Here is a 10,692-nt window from a genome sequence, read left to right on the forward strand (position 1 = left end):
CAAAAATGGACAGTTCAGACAAATCAGGAGACATGGACCCATGAATTGGCAAACCAGAATTTGTAGATCATTTTAGAAGTGTTTGCAGTATAATATGACTTAGGTCAGCAGTAAATTTGGACTACAATATGAGTGAATACTGTGACATTTTGGGGATCACCCAGCCCCGTAAAGGGTTCTGTTATTGCCTGCCTTTTCCTTTGAGTGCCTTAATGCTCTGCTGCTATAGCTCAGAACTTTGAAACCAGTAGCCAGCCTTCAAGCATGAAGGTCTCATCTTGGCTTCCATCCACCTACTTACTCCTTGCAGGATGACCCCAATAAGCCCTTCTGGTCTCATGTCTCCCCAAATGCATCCTCCAAGTTCTTAACTACCAGACACTCAGACTTCTCTCTTCTGATTCATCATTCATCTCTGAAGGAGTGAATCCTGCCCCCAAGTCATCAATCCACTCAGGGCCGCACATTGCACTCAGGTTGCACAACAGTGACTTGCTTCAGGTAAAAATAAATTAAAAGTTTATTTAATAGATAAATCTCACAGATTCAAAGGTGAAATAATAAGGAAAAAATGCATACAAGTTACATAGAAGACCATAAAGACAAAACTTCAGGCTTTACACTTCTATGTTAGCTAAATTCCCTTCTCTAATACAAGTTACCTACTGCCTCTGAACAGTTTTCTAGCATGGCTTCTGTCCTAGAGGATATCCAGTGTTTCAGGGACAGCACCCTGCTTTGATGCTGGCCCTCAGTTTCTGGTTAGCCTTCACTTCAAACCTCTTCCCTTTTAACAGGGTTTGCAGGTCAGAGGGGGAGGGAATTTGTTTTTTTCCTTTTTTCTCAGACATGGTAATTCATGGTTACACAGAGGAGGAAAACTCCCTCCTCCCTTAGTTTTCCAGGACTGAGTTTTTCTTTTCAGGTTCAATGTCTTTCTATTAATTTTAATGGTCTACCACTGACTTTCCCTTGGTTGTACAATGCTACGTGCTTGGAGTTAGTTTTATGTAAACAACTAGACTGGGAGGTGCCCCTCCTTGCCTGATTGCTTCCCCACACTGCTGTGAGGTGATGCTGTAGCTGCACCCTGGTTACAATAACAATTTTCTATACATATATACACATGCATAACCACAGCCTGTACACATCTCCTAATGACCATCAAGTTCAGAGTATTACCCACTTCCATAAAAGACCTTACTTAACATATATTTATACACAGTAACATTGTATACAGCCAGCTGATTCAATTGCTTATTCTTCGGGGTTCAGATCCCCTGTTCTCTCCTTTGGGCGTCTGGACTCTGATTGTCACAAATATTAAGAGCACAAAAGCCATGAACAATAGCACTGCAATTATCAAGCCCATTTTTAATAAATGAGCAGAGTTAAGAAACAGCTCCTGATGGCTGATACTGCCACCTTAGGGCTTGATTCTGTCACGTTTACTCAATTTGACCACACTTCTGAAAAAATCAGGCCACTTATTTAAGTAACCGTTCCTTGAAAACTTGCACTTGAGTCCACCAAGCAATCCCAAGATTCTCAATGGAAACACCAAACAAGAGACCTCTCCTATCAAACTACAAGCCAGGAAAGCTAGAAATTTTGGCCTATAAAAGACACATCATAACAAATCTTGCATCCAGCCACCCAAGAGTAAATTTCAGATAGGCAACTTGACAAGAAGGTTATTATTCCAACATATTGTAAAAAATGACTAATTTAAGAATCATCTCCATAATGGCATCAGCCCAAATCATCCCACCTAATAATGGCAAAAGCAAAAGGAGTTGGAAGGAAATCTGAATTGGGAACAATTGCAGTTCAGTACTCAGTGGCCAGCTATTGGTGTAGCTACATCACTGCTGACCCCTACATATAGACAAGAGCAAGCTGGGGTTTGCACTAATTTCGTTATTTGAGGCTATTCTCATTAGAAGAGTGCTCTGCTCTATGTTAATAGATATGTAAATAGTCCGTAGATAAGGTTTAATTAGATAGTGCTCAAGAATATGTAGCAAAGTTCCTGGGTTTTCTGGAACCAATAAAACTTGATGTTGGGTATTGCAAATGGACTACTTTTGTGCAGCTCTTTACATCAGCTCTTAACAACAAAGTTACACAAGTGCCGACAATTTGCCTGGAGTTAAATAGTTTCCAGTTACATAAAATTTGTTGTGTGATGGTAGAACAATAAAACTTCATTGTTATAAATAATCAAATAGAGGTGCTTATTGGTAGTAGATCAATCATACTTAAAGAGGTCTACTGTTTGGGAAACAGCAGAGATAATCAATGGGGCTTTCTTCTTTCTCTTAAGGAATGAATGCTTTGCTCTAACTTCTTAAATTGTTCAAATTAGTAAAGATGTAAGATTCCGTAGCACTAACTACCCCTCTCAATTACATGGGTAGTCTGGGCATCTCTCTTCCCTTATTTAAGTTAAAAACACAATGTACAATGTTCACATTTTAAACTAAATGCAGGAATATTGTTGTTTTGATGGTGCTCCACTAGATTCAACAAGGACTTACACCAACATAAACCCTGGTGCAGTTCCCCAGCAGCAGAAAGTCACGTAGAGCCAGGTGGCTTCAGCACAAGACATCCACAATCTCCTTCATGGCATAGCAGCCATAAGGGTCCAAGACAGTCCAAAAAGAGATCAAAGCTGGCCAGGAAATGGGCTTGACCAGAGCAGCCAACAAATGTGAAGATTCAGTGCCCCTCCTCATTTTGCTCCTGAACCTTGCCTCCTCCCCTTTCATTTTGGAATGTCCACATGTATAAAATGTAATAAAGAGTGTGAAGAAGAATTTTTTCACAGGACTCGTCTAGTAGAGGTGTTTGAAGCTCAAAGAAAAGTAACATGTCTGACACTGTCCAGGTTCTATCTCACTGCCACAGACAGTAAGAGGGATCTGAGGGAGGGTTGTGGCTGCTCCACCTTCTGTGCCCTCACACAGGAGCATGAGAAGAAGGAACAGGGCGCAGGCATTTCCTGATGGACACTGTTATTAAAAAAAAATTAATCTTGCATGCATGAGACGTGTGAGCACCTACAATAGGATCCACACTCACAGAAGAATTTATATTTCTGATTCTATTAAAATGACTCTGAAGGACACTCCAATTTCTTTTGTAGTCACTACTTTACCAGTAGTCAAAAGACAACACCTTTAAAAAACACTGACAATACTGTTCAGAAAACCCTGGACTTCAGAAAAGCAGACTTTGACTCCCTCAGGGAACTGATGGGCAAGATCCCCTGGGAGAATAACATGAGGGAGAAAGGAGTCCAGGAGAGCTGGCTGCATTTTAAAGAATCCTTATTGAGGTTACAGGGACAAACCATCCCAATGTGTAGAAAGAATAGTAAATATGGCAGGCGACCAGCTTGGCTTAACAGTGAAATCCTTGCTGATCTTAAACACAAAAAAGAGGCTTACAAGAAGTGGAAGATTGGACAAATGACCAGGGATGAGTATATAAATATTGCTCGGGCATGTAGCAATGGAATCCGGAAGGCTAAATCACACCTGGAGTTGCAGCTAGCGAGTGATGTTAAGACTAACAAGAAGGGTTTCTTCAGGTATGTTGGCAATAAAAAGAAAGCCAAGGAAAGTGTGGGCCCCTTACTAAATGAGGGAGGCAACCTAGTGACAGAGGATGTGGAAAAAGCTAATGTACTCAATGCTTTTTTTGCCTCTGTCTTCACGAACAAGGTCAGCTCCCAGACTACTGCACTGGGCAGCACAGCATGGGGAGGAGGTGGCCAGCCCTCTGTGAAGGAAGAAGTGGTTCGGGACTATTTAGAAAAACTGGACGTGCACAAGTCCATGGGGCCGGATGCGTTGCATCCAAGAGTGCTAAAGGAATTGACGGATGTGATTGCAGAGCCATTGGCCATTATCTTTGAAAACTCATGGCGATCGGGGGAAGTCCCGGAAGATTGGAAAAAGGCTAATGTAGTGCCCATCTTTAAAAAAGGGAAGAAGGATGATCCTGGGAACTACAGGCCGGTCAGCCTCACCTCAGTCCCGGGAAAAATCATGGAGCAGGTCCTCAAGGAATCAATTCTGAAGCACTTAGATGAGAGGAAAGTGATCAGGAACAGTCAGCATGGATTCACCAAGGGAAAGTCATGCCTGACTAATCTAATTGCCTTCTATGATGAGATAACTGGTTCTGTGGATGAAGGGACAGCAGTGGACGTGTTATTCCTCGACTTTAGCAAAGCTTTTGACACGGTCTCCCACAGTATTCTTGTCAGCAAGTTAAAGAAGTATGGGCTGGATGGATGCACTACAAGGTGGGTAGAAAGTTGGCTAGATTGTCGGGCTCAACGGGTAGTGATCAATGGCTCCATGTCTAGTTGGCAGCCGGTATCTAACGGAGTGCCCCAAAGGTCAGTCCTGGGGCCGGTTTTGTTCAATATCTTCATTAATGATCTGGAGGATGGTGCGGATTGCACCCTCAGCAAGTTTGCGGATGACACTAAACTGGGAGGAGTGGTAGATATGCTGGAGGGTAGGGATAGGATACAGAGGGACCTAGACAAATTGGAGGATTGGGCCAAAAGAAATCTGATGAGGTTCAACAAGGACAAGTGCAGAGTCCTGCACTTAGGACGGAAGAATCCAATGCACCGCTACAGACTAGGGACCGAATGGCTAGGCAGCAGTTCTGCGGAAAAGGACCTAGGGGTGACAGTGGACGAGAAGCTGGATACGAGTCAACAGTATGCCCTTGTTGCCAAGAAGGCCAATGGCATTTTGGGGTGTATAAGTAGGGGCATTGCCAGCAGATCGAGGGACGTGATCGTTCCCCTCTATTCGACATTGGTGAGGCCTCATCTGGAGTACTGTGTCCAGTTTTGTGCCCCACACTACAAGAAGGGTGTGGAGAAATTGGAGAGAGTCCAGCGAAGGGCAACAAAAATGATTAGGGGACTGGAACACATGACTTATGAGGAGAGGCTGAGGGAACTGGGATTCTTTAGTCTACGGAAGAGAAGAATGAGGGGGGATTTGATAGCCGCTTTTAACTACCTGAAAGGTGCATCCAAAGAGGATGGATCTAGACTATTCTCAGTGATAGCAGATGACAGGACAAGGAGTAATGGTCTCAAGTTGCAGTGGGGGAGGTTTAGGTTGGATATTAGGAAAAACTTTTTCACTATGAGGGTGGTGAAACACTGGAATGCGTTACCTAGGGAGGTGGTGGAATCCCCTTCCTTAGAAGTTTTTAAGGTCAGGCTTGACAAAGCCCTGGCTGCTATGATTTAGCTGGGATTGGTCCTGCTCTGGGCAGGGGTTTGGACTAGATGGCCTCCAGAGGTCCCTTCCAACTCTGTTATTCTATGATTCTATGAAAAGTAACCTTTCTATTTAGTCAGCATCCACTCATTGGAGTCCTGATCACATGCAAGTACCAGGAAAGTCATTTTGGTGATGATTGCAGGTGAAGAGAATTCAACTATGAGTTTTGGCAGTTTTTTGGTATATAGCTCATAGGAGCACTGAAAGACACTGCAATCCTGTACATTTTTGCTGCTTTTTCCTAGGATATACCATACCAATACCCATTTTCATAAGCAGCAATTCAGGCTTGTCTTTCTCCCATCAGAACTTGTCTCTATCTTATGCTATATCAGTAAGCTTCCTGTTATTTTGCATTATAAATTATCATTCAGTTGAAAAGAGTAGACATTAGTACATTTGCAAGAGACCAAGACATCCCAAGAGGCAATAAATGCAACACCAATTGCTCAATCTCAGTCTGTTGATCTATGAACAGTTTAATAACAGACAATGATTATAAGTGTCATTATCTTTTATGACTAGCAACTTGGATGTTGGTGAGAAATTTCTAATGTTGATTCATACTTCCTGATACTCATAGCTAGCATTTTAACTGTTATTTCAATATATTACATGAATAATTTCCCCTGGTCATTATGTAAGTGTCTGGATCCAAATTATTTGAACTGATTTGAACCTAATGAATGCTTTGGCTCACAAAAGAAAGCAGTGCTTTTACTGTACAGAGGGGAGTATCAATCTCTCCAATAATTTTCCCCAAAGGCTTTATCCAGCAAAGTGCTAAACAACTTGCCCAAAGTGCCCATTGAAGTCAATAAGTGTTGCAGGTGCTCAACACTTCTGGGAATTGGTGAGCCCCTTGCAGGACCAAACCCGTAAGCCAAAATGTATAAAAATAAGGTGGTGGCAGCAATGTGGCATCTTCCCCTCTATTCTGCAAAGCTCACCTGCCTGAACTACATGCAGTCAGGCTTCTGTGGGTTTGGGAGAAGCCCCGCTGGTTGGAAAGTAGATGGAACTAGAAAAGTGCTACTCTGCACAGCATCCTTCTCCTGGAATTCCTAGAGTAAAATAACCCTGTGCTCATTAATTTACACACATTCCTGCTATATGCCCTCGAGAACCCTAGTGGCAAGGAAAAGAGCCAGCAATAGTTGGGAATGCCCTGGCAGCTGACAGTGTTGCCAAAGCAAACTGGGCAGGCAGAGAGTGGCGGGGAAGCTCTGAGCCACTGCATATTTGCCCAAGGTTCCACAGAATTTCCCCACCAATTTCAGAGCATCCAGAGTTTAAGGCCATGCCCACTGTCTGCTCCTTTGGTGGCCAAACTCTGACAAGCAATCACATAAGGGGGCAGAAACTCCACGGTCTTAAGCCCATTTATTTTTCCATCTAACTTTGGCCCAAGAGTTTCTGTAAGCATGCATCATCCAGGCCTTGATTCAAAAAACACATGTACCTTTCTGTGGTAATAGTTTGACAGCTACATTTTTAAATTTTAGTTAGCATATCATTGCTATAGATTAGGAAACTTGTGGAATGCTCAACAACACAATCTCTGAAGCAATCTCTTCCTGGATAAGAGTCATAGTTCTGCTACTTAATTCTAGGATCAACATTTATCAGAACATCTATTTCAAGATGACATTGAACCATCTTACTGTGAAGTCTAAACTTTACAGAACTTCATTAAAATGGAAATCACTTTGCACATTATCGTATTGGAATAATATTGGTGTTTCATTCTTCTTCACATTAAATGGAGTTTCACAATATCAGTTCCTTAGAGTTGCATTCCACTGTATAAAACTTATTAACAAGTGTTTTCTGTTTTTCCAATTGAAATTCTCTCTTTCGTGCATGGCACATTAATAACATTATGAAAATGAGATCTGTTTAAAAATAAGGTTGATGTCTAACAAAATGTATTTTAGCATCTCCCCATTACATATATCTTCCTATTGTGTTCCCAAGTGTCAGTCAGCATTCTTCTGGCAGAGGACTGGTACTCTTCATAGCCAGACCACAGCATTTTATAACCAAACAGAGGGATCACTGCTGAGCAAGTCAAGGCATTCTTTGCTCCTGCTCCAGGACTATGCATGCACTGCCTGTGCAATACTGCTGGTTCCTGCCACAATTTGGGTGCAATTGACTACCATATATTTCATACAGTCAGATCTAACTATGTCTTGTTCAGCACCTAAAACAAAGTGGTTTCAATCCAGATTAGGGCCTTTGGACACTATCATAATATAGATGTGAAATGATAATAAGCGATATTTAGTTATTTGAGGCCTAAGACTACAGGTATAACTCAATTCTGTTTGTTTTTATTAGAAAAGATGGTGTTGAATTTCAGTGTCCATACAACTCTAGTCTTTTGTTGTATCACTGGCCAAAAACTTTCAGGGGATGGGCAAGTGTTATACAGACGTGCACCACAGCTCTGCCAGCGCAATCCTAACCTGCAGAATGACCCTTGCTATTCTGCTACTGGAACAGCTGTCCTAAACTGTGATTTAAATTGTCCAAAACTTTAAGGGTATCTTATGTCCTTCCACCTCACGTTATTTTGCACTTACTGAAAACAACCAACCAACAGCAAACAAGTCTCTGAGGGGAAAAAGTTAATCATCAAGTTGGCGCATGTATCAGATTATCCAAATGTAATTTGAAAATCATCTTCAAAATTAAGTGAAATAGCAAAGGCCTGTTTAATCTTATTGAATTGAAAATAATTATGATTTGGCCTTCTGGATTATATCAAGTGCAGCATCACTTTAATAATACCTCATTTCTCTGGGGACTATACTGTGCACTTGAAGTGAGATGGATTCAATGATCTGTTAGAACCTTTCCACCTTTATCTGTTACAATCGTATGTTAGTAACACAGTGCACATTCAATATAGCAAATGATAGGCAATTGGGTTTTTTGGGGGGAAGGGGCTGTGTTTGTTTTTTTGCTTTGATCCCTGAAAACATATTCATGTAGGCGGCTGTAACTAAACAGTAACTTGGGAACAAACATTGGTTTTCTCAAGAATCAACACATTCATCCATCCAGGACGTCACTGCAAAATAAATAAATAAATGGGGCAGCGTATGTGTGCGCATTCACATGTACAACAGACAGCCAAGCCTGACTCTCCTGCTCCAGGCAAAAACTGTCAAACAAACAAACAAACGAAAAAGCGTCTCTCCCTACCAACTCACAGTCACTGAATGTTTTGCTGCCCTTAACTAATTAGCATTTGAAGATGCAAAGTGCTAGGTGAGTGCTCTCCTGCAGGGGCAAAAGAGGGAGAGCCCACCATGGAGCAGATCCCAGGGAGCGCTGAGCGGGTGCTTGTAAGAGGTTCAGGTAACACCTTGCCCTGGGATGCAGTAAAGGGCCAGTACCGTGTCTAAGCAGCGGGGCCGTCTAGCGATTGCTAGGGAGAAGTTGAGTCAGCTCCGGTAAGATCTCCGCCACCCCGGAGAGAAGCGCAGCCCAGCGCCTAGACACACCGATGTTCTTAACCCGGATTCACACCCAGGAGCCTCCAAATGCGGCTGACGGCTGGCTCTGCCCCCCCCCCCCCCAGCTCTCGCGCGGTGCCCACTTTCCGATGCCACCTGCTTCCACCGCCCAGATCACGTCTCCCCCGTGGCCCGCCCCTTGCCCCAGGCGGCCGCCTGACACTCACCCAGGTTCACAAAGCTCATGACCATGTCCGCATCGTTGAGGAAGGCGCTGTCCTGCGAGCTGGCCGAGGGGGAGCCGCCGCTGGGTCCCGGCTGGGGGATGAGGGTCTTGCGCTGCAGGGTGTGAGCGGTGGGGGGCTGCAGGCGGCGGCGCTCTGCCCCCGGCCCCTGCTCCTCCTCGCTGGACAGGGCATTGTACAGATCCAGCATGAAGAGAGGAGCCGAGTTGAGCCTGCCCGGCGGGGGCAGCAGCTGCTGCTGGGGAGGAGGCGGCCGCGGCTGCAGCCCGTGCAGCGGCCGGGGCCGGTGCGGCAGCCCCAGCACGGACAGGATCTCCTTCTGCATCTCCCGCTTCTCGTGCGACTTGAGGCGCCGGTAGAGGAATCCCGGCGAGGGGGAGGCTGGAGGCTGCGGCTGCTCCCTGCTGCCGTCCGCCAGCAGCGCCCCCGCGGCGGGCAGCAGGGGCAGCGCGGGCGGCGGCGGGGAGCAGCAGCAGCTGCACAGCAGCCCCCCCCACCAAAGCCAGGCGAGCCTCAGAGGCATCGCTCCCAGCCGGGTGCTGCTGCGGCTGCTGCTGGCTCGCCTCTGAGGCAGACGAGGGATGCCCGGCTCCTTCTGTCCCCGGGCTCTGCTGCTCCCCCCCTCGGGAGTTAATTCATGAGTGTGGGGGGGGGAGGCGAGGGGGTTAAACCTTCCCTCTCTCTCGCATGGTCACTCTCTGCCCCCTCCCCCGGCCGCGCAGGCAGACCCCGAGGAAGGGCTGCGGTGGTAATGCGGCGGGGAGGACGGGGCAGCTCAGGTGCAACCGGTGTGCGCCCGGGGTGGGGGTGGGCGGCTTCCCGCCCCCACAGGCAGCAAACGCGCCCCGCCGCTGCCCCGCTCACACAGCCCGCGGGGACTCAGGGCCGGGAGCCGCCGGCTGCGCGCGGAGCAGCCCCCGCTGCCCAGCCCCGCGGTGGGACACGCGCGGCTCGCCAGCCCGCCCCGAAGCCCCCGGCGCGAGCCAGCTGCGGCGTTGGCAGGGGCAGGAGCCCGCTGCTCTAGGAGGGGTCAAGAAAATCGGGGGGCGGATAAAATAAAAGCAAACTTTCTCCAGGAGGCAAGTCCCTGCAGGGGAGCTGGAGGCTCCTGCTGCTGCTAAGGTCCCCCGGGGTCGGCTGGAAGGGGTGATGGTGGGGCAAAAAAAAAATCACATGCGCGGGCGCTGCTCCTCCTCCCGGGACTGGCAGCCTTGACTCACTGAGGAGAGCCGCGCTCCGCCAGGTACCACACTCCAGCTCCCCGAAGCGCCCGCCCACCCCCTTGACAGACAGCGAAAGCCGCTATTAAAGAGGCTCCTCCCGCGTCCATCGTGAGAGAGTCTTCCCACCCCAAGCCCGCTGCTAGCGGGGGTGTTGCCGTCTGCAACGACTGGCTCTGGGCTTCCCCAGCTGCAGGCTGGAAATAAGCCGTGGAAGGGAGGGGGGGTGTCTCGGAGGAGGAGGGTGTGCGGGACACAAGGGGTGGAAGGCAAGGCCCTGGCTTTGCTGCTGCCCTGGCTGTAGTTTAATGTTTGGCAGGAATACGTGGTTTAGGGTGGGAGGCAGGGGGTTGTCTTGGTTTTTTAATTGTTGCTTCCTCTTCAGTTACTGAAACTTCAGCTTTGGGCAGGAAAATGGTAGAACCAGATGAAA

At 46.8% G+C, this 10,692-nt stretch overlaps 1 protein-coding gene across 1 annotated transcript in view; it reads right to left on the bottom strand.

Moving 5' to 3' along the window:
* BMP6 (bone morphogenetic protein 6) overlaps positions 1 to 10,312 on the bottom strand; it is a 163,170-nt gene extending 152,858 nt beyond the window's left edge. Inside the window, exon 1 of the mRNA XM_027826672.3 lies at positions 9,022 to 10,312. Within this exon, the coding sequence (XP_027682473.2) occupies positions 9,022 to 9,562 (541 nt within the window). The 5' untranslated portion in view covers positions 9,563 to 10,312. The remainder of the gene's footprint in view (positions 1 to 9,021) is intronic.
* Between the last annotated feature and the right edge of the window lie 380 nt (positions 10,313 to 10,692).

The sequence above is a fragment of the Chelonia mydas genome, chromosome 2 (genome assembly GCF_015237465.2).
Source record: "Chelonia mydas isolate rCheMyd1 chromosome 2, rCheMyd1.pri.v2, whole genome shotgun sequence".
NCBI lineage: Eukaryota > Metazoa > Chordata > Testudines > Cheloniidae > Chelonia > Chelonia mydas.